This window comes from Centrocercus urophasianus, unplaced genomic scaffold (assembly GCF_019232065.1).
Source record: "Centrocercus urophasianus isolate 14NV4802_14NV808 unplaced genomic scaffold, USGS_Curo_1.0 seq_17, whole genome shotgun sequence".
In the NCBI taxonomy this organism is placed as follows: Eukaryota; Metazoa; Chordata; class Aves; order Galliformes; family Phasianidae; genus Centrocercus; species Centrocercus urophasianus.
In genome coordinates, this window is record NW_024884722.1 from 12,048,180 (window position 1) to 12,063,079 (window position 14,900).

Consider the following 14,900-nt stretch of genomic DNA (forward strand, 5'->3'; position numbering starts at 1 on the left):
AAACACTGACCAGCACAACCTGCCTTAATGGGCATTATCTTATCCCAGCTAATTTCCATTAGTGGTTGTTATTCCACTAGCAGATAAGGTGAGCACTCCCCTGGCTGCAGCAGGGCTGGAGGAGGACATGGTGACCCACAGTGCCAAGCCTTCTCCACATGGCCATCTGGGCCTCTCATGTCAGGGCTGCTCAGAGACGAGATGCAATCCTAGAGGCATCAGCTGGGAAGGCTTCTCAGGAGTCCCCCAGTCCATCACATTACTCCAGGAAGGACTCAACATACCTAAAGCACCAGTGTTTGCTGTCCTACTCTTCAAACTGCTTTCAGAAGACTTTTTTCAAAGACCATAGGGACCAAATGTTAGTTTTACTCTCTTTTCAATATCCAACTTAAACATCTCTTAAAATACAGCATCCCAAACTGTGCATATCACTTACTAGTAGAGTACAATAACAGATCTGCATAGGACACCTCTACTACAGCATCATAAAAAAATGTGTGTTTTGCAATAACAGCTGCACTCCTGATGCATCCTAAAGTCTCAGATTCCCTGTTTGCCTCTTCTTGCATTTTTTACTGACTGCTGCCGGGCTTCACATTATTTCTTCTCCCATCTTCAGAAATAAAGCAAGCCTTTATCTCAAGTGCTCTACCTCCCAAACTGTTAGCACAGAGCAGAACAGACCTCTCCAGGATCCCATCACTTCCACAGATGACTCCCTTGCATAAATTCCAGTCACCTAATGAATTCACTGTACCATAATTTAATCCCAAACAAAGTTCTCTACTCAGCAACATAAGCAACGCATTCCCTCAGTCATCCTTTAGTGCTGAGTGGCAAAGTTCAGCAGCCCCACCATTTTCTACCTTTTTCATTTAATTTTAGATTAATACTTTCACTTTTTTTCATCAATCTTTAGACTCCATATTTTCAGAACATTTTCTTAAGCCTTGAATATTCCTCATCAGCTGCAACATAATTGTAAGACCAAAAGTAAGGAAAAACAGTAAAGCCTTTATTATCCCTCCAGTTCTGGGAGACTGAACTTAGTAGCTGGTTCTAACATCAGGGGAAAAAAAAAAAAAAAGAAGATAAAATAAAAATTAAGATCCTTTTAAAAATCAGATGTGGCATAAGAAAAAGATGTCAGACTGCTTAAAACATGTACCCCATTTGTGCAGTGAATTCAGCATAAACTGACAACACAACTATCTTTTAAAGTGTCAGCACCCAGCAGAGTATTTGTCGAGTCTGACCTCATGCTGAGCTGAGGTCAACATGAGGAAAAATAAGCGACTGTCAAAAACATCTCCAAATTCCTGGGAAATTCAAGCAATGTTTCACTCAAACAAATAAATAAATAAAATTACAAAGCAATCTTTTGTACATGTAGAAGCTCCTCAGTGAAATAGAACTTCCAAGTCTTGCTGCCACTTCTAGCAGCTCTCACCAGATCCCGATTCAAGTACTCCTGGTCTCTCTCAGCTGGATGAGCTGGAAGAAATTTGCATGCACACACATACCAAGAATGTCCCTTGTGAGTTCCATCCTCAGGTATGAGACACGTCAACTGAGGTCAAGGGTTTGACAGAGAGCCCAGACCTTGCTGAAGCCTCCTGCCAAGTCTACAGATCCCAGTATTTTACAGAGTAACACAGCAATCTGAAATAAGATCAGTTTCTGAAGAATAAGCTGGTGCTCTACAGGTTTTCTTTTATGTCAGGCTGTTGCCCAAGATTGACCGACCTGCAAGGAACACCCCTACAGAGGCCAAGCATTTGGTAAAGGTAGGAAATGCTCATAAGACACTCTTCACAAACACAGGACAGTCCCCATGGCTCCACTTATACACAGATTGTGCCCAGCATAAAACAGCCACTCATGCACAGAAGACACAGATTCATTGTTGGCAAAAGATCACATGGTGGGACAGCAATCTTAGAAATGCCCTGGTGTCATCCAGAAGGGCCCAAGATCCTCCTCAGTGAGTGGTATTAAGAAACAGAAACGGACACAGACCAACTCTTCTCTGTAGTCAACAGCACAGATTGAGACATTTTATCAAGATCTGAACACCTCTGCCAAGTCCTTTACCAACACAGTAAAGGATCAAAACGCGTGACTGAAAACGAAACATCAAGTAAATTTACCCAGTTCAAGCCCTAAAGATTTTCTGAATTGTAATCAACATCTGCAGCCAGCCAGCAAAAATATAAAAATCCAGCAGCCAAAGGGAAGGGCGTCACCAATGTATCCCTCTCTAACATATAAACACTCTGAGAACTGTATCAAAGTTTGTTTTGTAATAACTTCTTCGTGAGAGGGTCGAGCTTTAGTGATCTAGGAAGCTGTGGATAAACCTCAATGACTGAAAATGCCTTTTGGTGCGCTTTCTCAGTTCTCCCTGGGGAATCTTGACTTTCGGAGGAATATTAACATGAAGCATGCAAAATATCTTGTGGACTGTTTATAACCTAATGGCTCCAAATGTAACCTTAAACGCCATTCTGTGAAGAGTTACCCACGTTTAGCAATTCGAGCAGGAGAGCGCTGCAGCCCCCACGCAGCCCACTACCACCACTCTTCCATTTGTTTTGTTCCCTCATTTTCACATAAGACAGCTGTTTTACGGTACCAGTGAAACACTGCTCAGAATCAGGCCAGTATAAAACTCAAGGTGGCATCATTAACTGGTAGAATCATTCCAAGGACCAGTGTTCAGAAATGTTTGTTCACAGGTACAACCAAAGCTGAAAGGCTTCAGTGCTTGCTTACATGGTCCTGCATGGTTAAGTTAATGGGTTGTTGTGCTTTGATTTTTTTTCCTGGAAAAGAGATTTTGAAAGAAATGCTTCAAAAGACAAATGTGAAAATCATCTGGTTCCCATTGGGTGAGCTTACTGTAAATCAAGTTACCTTTCTGGAAGCTCAATATATATGTGCTAAATGAGAGCAAAACTCTCATGGCTTCACAATCAGAATTCAAAGAGTAAGATGATGCAAGAGTTAAGATTTTCATTGCAATGTTAGTTTAGTCAATTATACATCCTTAAGCTTAAAAAAAAAAAAAAAAAAAAAAAAAAAAAAAAAAAGTAAGAAGGAAAGAGTGTTACAAGCTGTGAAGTCAATACTTGCGTTAAAAATACTCATGGAAAAAAATCGAGCTGTTTGCTTTCCAGAAGCCACTATTTGGTCTTTCCTACTTTTGCAAATTAGCAGAGGCCTTTCCAGAATTATAAATAAAACACTGAAAGCTCCATGTGACTTTCCCATATGTAGTTTTTCAACAGCCAAATTATTTCCCCTCTTCCATCCCCACTGTTTGCATACTAAGGCAGTGTTTGCCAAGCTTCACTCAAGAATTTTTAAACCAAATTTGAAAAATCAAGAAAATAAAGATTTTGTCAATATACTTTAGTGAGAGAGACAATTCATAGGAAAGGTTAAACTCAGGAAAGGAAGTAAGACCAAGAAAGAAAAGTTTTGCCATCCACCTATAAGGGATGTCTCTGTGGTAGTACAGAAGATGCGGGAAATGGTGGGAATGCCGATTTTCTCTCTTCTGGGCTTTTAAGAGCAGTGTATTTAGCCATCCCACTTCTCCACCTGTTCTGATACACAACACGCTCTTCACTCATTGAACAAACAAATGGACCTAACCCAAAAAGTGGGAGAGTTGGGTTAAGAGAGCATCTCAATTTTATCCAGATAACTGGCAGACAGTGTACAGAAGGGATTTTCCAGTCTGCTGCCTTTCTGATTGCCTTCATTCCCAGCACAATGTATATGAACATTCAAATACCCAATATCCATACGACTTCCATGCTATTTGTCACATCCAGAAAACACGTGGAGGTGATCTGAAACCAAGCCTTCAGCATTCTGAAGGGTGAGATATCGGGCTACATCTACAAGAAGCAACGTGGTGGTAGGGAATTCTGAGCCAGAGGATGCAGCAGGCAAGGCTGAAGAGCACATGCTGGAGCAACAGAAAGGATCCTCTCCTGGAAGAGTAGGTAGAGGACAAAGCACAGAACTTCACCTGAACAGTCAGAGCAGCCCAACAAGGAAGACAAGAAAGTCACTTGGCACATGACATTAAGACTGCTATATTAAACCATGCCCCAAAGCAGAAGTGTGACATACGCTCTTCTCAGGACACCAAAGTATCTCTTCTCCAGTTTGAGCTGCAGCACAGCATTCATTCCTACTGACCTCACTCTTCTCCTTGGAAGACAAACACACCCACGGTACTATCTTGATCAACGCAATCTCAAAACGTCCTTCATGGCATGGAACAGCTCAATAAAGTGGAGCACAACAGAAGCCTATTCTGAAATGGCTTGAAATTCTTATGTTTGATGTGATCTACATCAAGTCTCACTAATTTCTAAATACCTCCTTGACACCAAGACTGAAAAAGCCATGGCTTTCCACTTCATTGAGCTTCACTAGTTGCGGTCCACATTCTGTGTCACAGAAGCCTAGCATGAAGACTTGGAACAAGACTCTGCAAACACATCACAGCTGTTTAAAACCATGAGAGAAGGTGTCCTCTGCACATCGTGAAAAGCAAGAGGAAAGATGTTCTGTATTCATTCTTTACAGTCTTGTTCAGTCATGCTGGATGCCTACATGACTCTTAAGTGATGGTTATTTCCTGTTGACAAATATGTTCTTCTGCAATCTACTTCATCTGTTTTCAAAAAATACAATTTTTTTAACATTAGGCCTTTTTTTTTTTTTTTCTTTTTTCTGTAACACCTATTATAGCCTTTAAATAACACAGAATCAGGACTCCAAATGACTCGTGGTCCATGTTCACTTGACACTGAACTTCATGTCTGGCAAAGCCTCGCTATTTTCTGTTATTTTCCCTCAATAACATTTATGGTATCAGAAGTGGAGGCAGAGTAATTAATATCTGTAGATAACATCTATTATTTTACACAACACAAAAGATTCAACATGTTTTTTCACGCTAGTTCGGTGTTTGTCTACATATGTATCAGAATTCATACCTAAGTGAAAGATCACAGGTTTCAAAATTGGATATTGCATGACTCAGTGATTGGTCAATAATGAAGGAAAACAGATACAAAGCTGTAACACCATTTGTGAGAGTTAGAAATTATAGATGACTACCATGTTTTTCGGAGCAAACTTCAGAAAATGAGCAGAGCAAATGGGTAACTTCCTTTAATTTATCCCCATTCCAAACCAAGGATGGAAAAAACCCATAATGTTCCTTTTAACTCCTCCACAGCAGCAAGGAGACTGAAAGCGTAATTCACCCTGATACTTTTTTGTAAAAGGAGGATTTCATTGTTAACTATAGTAAACACCAGATTTATATTTTCCCTTGCAGCTTGCTAATCTCGCCATGACTCAGTTTAAAAAAATAAAAATAAAAAGAGGTTTCCTTTGCACTTCAGTAGCTCTCCATTTTTAATCTCCAGCAAAAAGATGGATGATAATTTCTGATTTCTAGTCACGCACCATTTCTGGTTGAAATCACAGCAATAAACAGTCAGAAACGTAAAAGACAGACCAAAGTTGTTCTGTGGTATCCCACTGCAGCTAAGACCGAAACTTTATAGTGCCTTTATAAAGCAAATCAGCATTTAACAAAAAACCCTCAACGCTTCTGAGCCACTTCATTGTAACAGAATATTCTAAAAGGAAAGTAATAAATAACTGACCAGTTGTCTCTGAGACAGTCAGAAATAGCAGCAATAAGCAGCATCAGGAACGAAAGTGAACCAACTCATAGCTTCTCCCCGGTTGCCAGGGCTCCATATTGACCTAAGACAGACAGTTCCCTCCTCAATCCTTGCAGAACACAAACATATAAAGACATTAATAAGACACGCAAGACACTGACAACTCAGTCAAAAATGCCACAGTGACAGCTCAAATCCTGTGAGTGGTTTGGTCTTTTTAATGTCACTAAGTATCTTCTTATTTCCCTCCCTCTTCCCCCCCTCATATTCATACCTTATAAAATACCTTTTGTACCTCAAAACACTGAGGGAAGCCAGCAGTGATTTCCCATGGGCTGCTGCCCAGCACTCTGGGGAAGGGAAGCCAACTCAGATGTCTCAACTCAGGAGCACAAAGAAAGAGAATACTTGTACCGGCTTTAACATCTCTTTTCTTCACATCTGGAGGTCTCTGCTAACAGATTCTAACAATCAGGACACCAAAATTCAGCATCTTCAGCTTCTTTCCTGAAGGACTCCAGATACTGATTCCTGATACGCTGCCAATCTGGTCCCTGTAACAAGCCAGACAGCGTTCAGGGAATGGTCAGGAAAAGGTTGGGAAGCAGGAGGTGGTGGCAAGCAGTTCAGGCTCCTGGCTGCAGGGATTCACAAGGCTTTCTATGTCCCAACACATCTAGCAGAGGATTTGCCAGCTTCAGAAAAAGGAACCAAAAAGATGAACTACGGCACTATGCGAAGCCACAGGACTGAAGTATTTCAAGCTCTCTACAGTTTGGAGAACGTATAGTCCTGTTGAGTTAGCATAAGTACTACATATTACCCTAAACTAAAGTCTACAATTCCTGACCAGAAATGTGAAATAAAAAGCAAGGTTTAGAAGTGAAGCTTCGTACAAAGATTCTCAAACAAATGCTGGAAGAGACAAGGAAAGAACCTACCCAACCACACACCCATCCAACCATCCATCACTCTTCTGAAGAGCAGCTCTCAGGAAGAACTGGGGAAGCACTTTGTCCAGAAATGCTTCTGATAGCATCCAAAGCCCTCTGTCAAATTCTAATATCACTCACACTCTTCAAAGTCTAATTCTTCCTGTACTGCCTTCCAAGACTCTCGCAATTCAAAAGCCATCTGAGAGTTCATTAATAATACCACATTTAACTAACGCATTTGCTTTTCTGGCCAATGAGGTCACTTTTCTGCATTGCATCCTATACAGCAAATCACATGCTCCTCTGAATAAACACTACTGCTATTATTTCTAAAGCACTGACAACCATACAGATTTACAACCACACAGAGAAGCCAAATAAAAATTCTTGCTCTAGAAAAATCTGCTTCTTGTCTTTACTTTCCACTTGAATCCATAACTCTGAGCAGCAAGTTCTGTCTTTAGCTGAAGCAACTATGCATAAATGTGGATGAAAGATGTTAAGAGTACAAAAATATCCATTACCACTTTGGACTAGGTTTGAACTGGTGACCGAATGATGTGACACTTGATAGTTCTTTAACAGTCCTATGATGGCAGAGGTTTGCATCAGCAAATATTTAAATCCCAGGAGACGCTACTTCCTGCATAGGAAAATGTTAGATAAATGAAATCTTCAGAAATAAAAGCTTCTAGATGTGTGCAACTCCAAAAGGCAATTAAATTGAAAGACTAGTCACCAGATTCCCATGGGTTTCTGAAAGACCCATATATTACATGTATCCAAGCACACAATTTCATGCCAGAAGTCACAATTAACAAAGTTCAGCCTTCATTACTAGACAAGGGATAAACACAGCAAATCCAAAGAAGTTTCCCTTGTGTCTTCAGAATCGGACAAAAAAATTCAAGACAGTTTGGATTGAAATACACAAACAACTCCACACTGAGTCAGTGATTAAGAACTAATATCAGGACCATCTGCTTATCAACTGCATCATACCAAATAAGCAGAGCCAGGCATCTAACACCTATCCCACCAGAGCCATTCAGGCTCTCGCAACCCACGAACCTTGCATCAATACCCTGGAGCTCTGCCAGCGGATAGGTGCAAGTCCTGGTAAGGTGTGCACGCACCTCACCTGATGTGAAAGCAGCAATCAAGTTTCCACTTGAGGTGAAGCATCCTGTAATGTTTTATTGGGTTGCAAAAATGTCACGGTGGTATACATCTGCTGGAGAGGCAGACAGAGCCAAAAGCATAATTAACAACTCCCATCAGAGAGCACATCCTGTGTCACATTTTTAACGAAGCGCTGCATATGCATAGGTGCTCCACTTCATTGGAGAGCCTCCACATCAAGAAATCCCCTGATCAATAGCAATGTCTTTCACCTTCCTGATGAAAAGTAACACTCCCTCAAATAGCCACCAGCCCTCCTCCCTGCGCCCACAACAAGCTCCATCACAATGGTGACCATCACCACAAAAAGGCTCTCCACAAGAAGTACTCATGCAGCTCTCTGCCTGCCTGGGAGATGCAAACTCTTTCCCTGCATTTGTTTATAAGCTGCAGACATACTTCAGATGCCCTACGCTTGTTCATTCAACCACCCCAGACATACTAGCCAAAAACCTCTTGCCATCCATGTGTAGACAGTCACGTTCTCCAGTTTGTACCCAAGGGGCATGCAATTTAGGGCTTGCCAAGGAAAGCTGCTTATCATTGTTAACTTTAACTATATCCTATATAATTAAAAAAGCTTCAAGAAAATAAAGAAAAATGTAATAAAAATTACTAAGACAGATGTGATAAATCTTCCAAAATCATCAAAAACGATCACAGTAAATGCTTTGAAGAGTAAAGAACCTGGTTTCATAAACACACTTCTGATTAACCCTTTTGCAGCTTTAGAAAAGATAAGATCTCTGTTGTTGCTGAGCATATCTGCAAGAGCTTGCCAAGGAAAGCATGAGCAAGCAGCTTCAAAGGCAGAATGACGTACCTATGGCAGTAAACCCTAATCCTCACTGTGGAAACCACGCAACTGAAGTTAGTCATAGAAAATGGGATTAGAAATTCTAAAAGAAAACAAGGGGCTGGAGGAATCAGCAGTCATCCCAAAATCACGTTGAAAAACTTGAGCAACTTTTAAATAACAACTGTTCTCAGAGTGGATAAAGAGGGGAGTAAGTCTAACACATCCCACAGGAAACCTGTAGTGGATAGGGACCGTCCTGGTCAGCTCAAAACCTTGAACACTGGCCCTGATGGAGGCTTAGAAAGGAGTGAAGGTGCCAGCAAATACCAGCGGTCACCTCCAGAAGTCCAAGGGCATGAACCTCTAGCAAAAGGGCTTTGCGATTTGCCCACATAAAACACAGCAAGGATCAAAGCAGAATGTGCTTTTGCACATTTGCTTTTGCAAAGGCTGAGGTAGAGTCCTAAGAAACTATCTGGGAAGCCTGGCATTCTTCTTTCCACACTTCATAATGCCATGCATCAGAGAATGTTGCAACTGCTCAAATGACCACCTTCGTGAGCATCACCCACAGCACATGGCAGTAATGCAGAAGTGAAGCCTTGGAGAGAATTGAGGCAGTTCTCCAAGCAGACACAGTTAATGTGACCTCCAGCAGTTCCTCATGTTTTTTCACATGTGTCTGTAACTTCCCAGACAACAACAGCACTGCCTACTTTCCAAAGACCAAACCACATCCAAATTACAAGTTTACATAGCCCATGCGAAATTCAGGTTTTGAAGAACGTTTTCATTTTAGGACAAGCTGATTTTCTAACTCAAGACAATCTTTGGGAAAAAAAAAAAAAAAGAAAAAGTCTGCAAGGATGCCCAGAGAAATCCCGAAACAACAATTTGGAGGAGTTTCCAGAGAACTTCATTAGCAAGTACAAGCACCTAATCCTGATCATTTCAGTAGATAAAATTAAGAGAACACAAAGACTTGCATCAAGAATAGGAAGGCAGTGGGAAGAACAAAGACAAGCAAAGAGAGAAAAGAATAAAAGAATACCGTGAGAAAATAAAGGAAAAAAAAAAAGAAAAAAAAAAAGGCAGACTGTTGTGATCTTGGTGTTGATGAAATCTGCTCCTGGTCGATATGGAAGATGACCACAAGGTACTAACCAACACTCTGATAACAGAGAGTATATTCTCCCTCTGGTTGCACTGGAGACTCACTGGGGCTCTAGAAGTATCAAGTCTTCGAGAGATGAGTATCTACTCTAGCACATGGACCATGAATGGAAGGAGATGCAATTTTCCACCCCTCCTCCCAGGACTATCACTTGCATTTAATCAAGTCAGAGTCGTCAGATTTCAGGAGCTTCCTCCACATTCTGCCCAGATATCACGTTTAGGATTTCTCCTCTTTAGAAAATCCGGCTTCGGTGAGCTCCAAAATCAAAAGGAAATGTGAAGATGTATTGGGCACCGCAGCTTAGGAGCAATTCTTCATGCTGAGCAGAGCACCATGGCGATGTCCAAAATCCCTGCATGTCCAAACTCACTGCAAGAGCCAAGCAGCTGCATTATCTTTCATTTAGAGTTGACATCACCATGCAAGCCTTCTCTCCTTTACAGCCTTACAGGCTTCAGCTGAATCCTGAGAAAGAGAGACCTCGCAGCAATGAGAAACCACATGGTAAGACCAGGTAGTTCCCAAAGCCAAGGCTGCAGCAACTTGGAGCAAGGCACATGAATCCAGAGGACTGGGAGAACTGCTTATCCAGAGTCCCTGCAGTAAAAGGATAGACACTCAAGGGCCACCCCATACAGTCCCTCTGAATCTGAAAGGTAACCAGACCTGCTCAGGGACCCAGAGACGTGGCATGAAGGTTCAGCTTCCAGCAGCAGCAGGATCCTGATCAAAGAGTACAGACTCTTTGCTATACTTGGTTAAAAAATTAAAAGCAAGGGAAGTCAGAGCATTTCACACTCGGCTCAGTCTCTCAGAAGATGAAAGCAAAGAGGGGATTTTTTTGTTTAAGTACTTGCTTAGAAGTTCAGTAAAAAAAAAGTCCCCTTAGCTTCCCTTCTGCGTTTAGGCAGAGACTTTTTCTATATTTCCAGTGTTGCAAAACAGAATACGGAAGAAAACAAATCTACTTTGCCTACACAGTGGGGGAAAAAAAAGCCACAAAAGCTCATATAAATACATGCATGTCCCTAAAAACAGATGCACCTATCAAAGCATCATTGCAAGTTTTTTCAAGTTGAGAGCCCAGCAACTCCCTGTACTTGCTGTTAAGAACAATTTTACTCAAAAGTAATAAGCAGAGTTCACACTAAGTGAACGTAATGAAAGAACTTGGCTTTACTTGGCATGTAAGAAGCCCAATTTGCAAATGCTACCCATGGCCAGCTATTGAAAACATGGGCTGAAGAGCCCAGAAGGCACTGCAATGAGTGACTTAAGTGGAGGCACCCTACACCCACCAACATTCCTGCTGAATGAATGCGAAATCTGCAAGAATTGCTTTTATTTATCTTACTAGAAGCGTTTCTTGGAAGAGCTGGAAAAAATTTATTTCAGATGGATTTTTCAACTGAGAACAAAGTTGTATTTATTATAATTACGCACTCTCCGCTGTGGCCTGCCTCGCTGAGAAAGAACATTAAATTCAGCTGCACACGAACTCACGGAAATGACCTTTTGAATGAGAATGCTGCAACGAGAGGCTCATAGAGCATTCTCCCTAAATAATGCCCCACTGTTTGCAGCTTGTGATTAGCATCTGACCACTGATTTCAGCTGCTACTTACACAGGCACAAGTCCACATGAGGTCAATCTGCTGAGAGTAAGTCACGCTTGCTGCAAACAGCAATATGGAGAACAGGACTTGGGAAACTATTCAAAGTCTCCAGTCCAATTTGTTTTGATGAACATTTATTAACCATCACGTGGCAGCATAACCTTGGGAGGCACTCTGAAGAGGGCTCTTCTGTAGGATACACACTACATAATTTGAATAAGAAGCTCAAAGGTGTTATTGGTACTCACTATTAATGAGAGGAACGAATGCATGGAGGAACACTATTTTCACTCACTATTTTCAGAAGGACTTGAGGTTTATCTGAAAGGCTGCTGGATGAAAAGTCCAAGCACGTCAGGATGGAGGTGTGCTAGACCTAAAGAACCAGGCAGTCAAACCAGCAGGTCCATTTCATCACCTGAATGAAAAAGTGCAATGTGAAAAGGCAGGAGGTGCTTGTTTGGAAATGGAGGGTGTCTCTTTGGTGTGCAAATATAAAACATCCTCCTCACCCTCCTCAAACACATCAGATCACCTTGCTCTTCAAAGAAAGTTTGGCTATTATAAAGGTATCCCATCCTCTAAGAACTTAAAACAGATGTCTGAGCCTTCCCAGCAGCTGAGTGGCTGGGTAGTTGAACTCATTGCTGCCAAAGAAAGCAAGGCAAGCTTGCGTGCTGACGTCCATGTCTAGGGGGCACTTGGAAGCTGTGCTGCCTGCCTGGCCAACACCACCCCCATGCAATAGGACCTGCTGGCAGTGTGCTCCCAGCTCCTCTCCCCTCCACTCTCCAAGGCATGTACAGCAGGCTCCTGTGGTTCACAGCCATCCAAAGGTTTTTGCTTCGTGGTTCACAGGTCTAGAAAACAGACTCCCCTGTCTAAGCATCTGAAGATTTTTAAAGCCAAAATGCAGCTACAAAAACAGTCTGTGCTGCCAGTTTGGGTTCTGTGCTCACTTTGCAGAACTTGTGTTAGCATTGCAGAGCTCTGGTTTCACAGCCTCACTCACTCAACCTGCTGGTTGAGTCCCAGGCAGCTCTGCCTGCCACTGTCTCCAAGGGGAAGGCAGTATGTGAAACTCAGCTTCCTGACTGCAGAGCCAATTAACCAGGAGCTGCGAAGGAGGAAAAGCTCTCACTTGAGTATTTGTCCTCTGTGCAGCAAACACAGCACATGCCACACAAAGGGAACAAAAGCTGGAGCCTCTTGTATTGTCGTACGTTGATGATTTACAGCAATGCCTTCCAGACAAACAGAAGAACAGCTCCCACCTGAGCACAGCAGAAGCCAAGAACCATAAAACCACGTCTCAACGATTAGGTAAAGATTGACCATAGCACTGGAGGCCATTGAAAACCTCTAGACCGAAACCTTGCAGAAGAAACAGGAGTTTCTTGGTTAACTAATAACTGAGACCTGAAGGCTCTCATTTAGGCCCCCAGCTGAAGAGGGAAATTACACAGCATTTACACACCTGGTGCCACACAACCTTCTCTTATTCTGACCCACACAAAAACCCCACAGCTCACAGTGCATCCACCACCTGACATGGGGACACTGGGATGAGAAATGCAAAATTGTCTGCTTAATATCACACAGTCAGCCTGGATCAGAGCTGAAGAGCCCTTGCAAAAAGCAGCAGTGTCCCGAAGGAAAGACCCAGGAGCACAAAGTGACTTCTAAAAAAATCATTATTTTTGACAGTATTTTAAAATTCACCATAGAAGGAAAAAAACCCCTCTGCAAAACTAACAAAAATGTTTTTGTTTTTTTTTTTTTCTTCCATATCCCTCCCTCTCATCAAAAGCTCTCAGACCGAAATGCTTGCTCTTGGGGCAGGGAAAAAAGCTGACACAAAAGCAGTCAGACCTGCAATTAACAAGTTAATGGGATGAACTGGGTAAAAGCAGTATTTTTAAAGCCTATTCCTTTAATGAAAGACATTAGACATTAGTTCAAAGCATAAACAAGTTTTACCTTGCACCCTGTCCTGCAGGGAAGGAAAGTGCCTTCAGAAGAGCTGTTGGCAGACAGTGCCTGTGCAAGAGAAAAGCTGGTGATAAGGAAAGCTCTCACAAGGACACAAATAAACAAAATTTAGGGGCATTCATTTCGGAGTCTGACCATAAAATGCCACAAGAACTTAAAGTTTCCTATGAAAAGCAATGGAATGACAAGGAGAATTACTCCAGGCTTTCCTGGATGAAATCTTTCATCTTCTAATGAAAGGATGGTCCTTGGGCTTTGCAGGCAAGGGACAGACCTGGGGGCACAAAACTGGTTTGCAGAGCCTAACTGGTCCTGCGATTACACGGGGAAGGCCTGGGAAGGACAAAGCAAATAGCAAGAAATGTTGTAAAATAAACCACAAACTCAAGAGGGAAATTTAATAATCAAGTACACGAGATGGAAAAGATTCCTAAGGGATGCTCCTTTTCCTTACAAAAACAGGAGGTGATCAAAGGGACAGAACAATCAATACAGACAGAAAAAGGAGAGAGAAATAATTTAAGGGAAAACTTATTTTTGCCACTGCAATTTCAGGCAGGCTTTGTCTGAGTCCAGGCGCTAAGTGTCAGTAAACAGGGACAATCAGCAGTCACAGATGTCTGCAAGCGTGCTTTATCTCAGCTTCAGATCGAAGGAGGCTGAAGAGCCGAATGAAAGCTGTTGGTGAAGTTTGCTTCTCCTAAATAGGCAGAAGTCAAAACGACAAGGTAATCTGAAGACAACACAATGCACCCCCAACCCTCCTCCTCCTCTTCAGCGTTCGCTGCTTGAAAAGCAGTCTGCAGCCTAACCAACAGACAACCAGCAACAAAGGGAGGAATTCATCACGCAGGGCACCCAGACATGACTCATGACCTTCATACATTCAGGTAGCTGCACTAAATGCTTTCCAAGCACAGAGCGAAGGTCCTTCTGATCCTATCTAAAGAAGAGACTTTTCTCCCTGCAAGAAGGGGTGAGAAGAACACATAAGAGTAACTTTCCCTGTGGGTCTACAACAATTGATGCGCAGGACACAATGAAGTCAGCCCAATACCCAATGGCCTTGAAGACAGGCTGCATTCTTAAAAGGTTTTTCCCAGCCTTTGTAATGTCCCTGTACAATGCCCACCACCTCCTCCAGGCCCTAGGTAGTTTTTAATCCTCTTATTCTCCACGGGTCATTCACAATCCCTGGTTAGCTCAACCAGCTGGGATCCATGTGCCCACAGCCAGTGCCACCGAGCTGTCAGAGGCGCCGATGGATGCAATGTTATCAGCCTGATCTGAAGGATCCAACAGACAGCTCCCATGTTGGCCATCACCCAGCACAGGGACTTAAAGCAGATCCCACAGAAGGGAAAAGTTTGTAAGTACCCAACTACTGATGCACCATTAACAAATGAAAACTTATTATGAAGAGTCAGGACACAAGAGAAAAGAGCCAACCAGTTCTGCTCATTAAAAGCCCTC

At 42.3% G+C, this 14,900-nt stretch overlaps 1 protein-coding gene across 7 annotated transcripts in view; it reads right to left on the reverse strand.

The window, feature by feature from the left end:
• WBP1L (WW domain binding protein 1 like) overlaps window positions 1–14,900 on the reverse strand; it is a 49,384-nt gene that overhangs the window by 29,526 nt on the left and 4,958 nt on the right. The window contains exon 2 of one of the 7 annotated variants that reach the window (XM_042818037.1): window positions 13,416–13,475. The exons of 3 other annotated variants lie outside the window; for them this stretch is intronic. In XM_042818037.1, the coding sequence (XP_042673971.1) occupies window positions 13,416–13,475 (60 nt within the window). Of the gene's footprint in view, window positions 1–6,021; window positions 6,281–11,730; window positions 11,846–13,415; window positions 13,476–14,900 lie in introns of those variants that run through there. 3 more of the 7 variants (XM_042818042.1, XM_042818043.1, XM_042818044.1) reach the window with 3 other exon arrangements.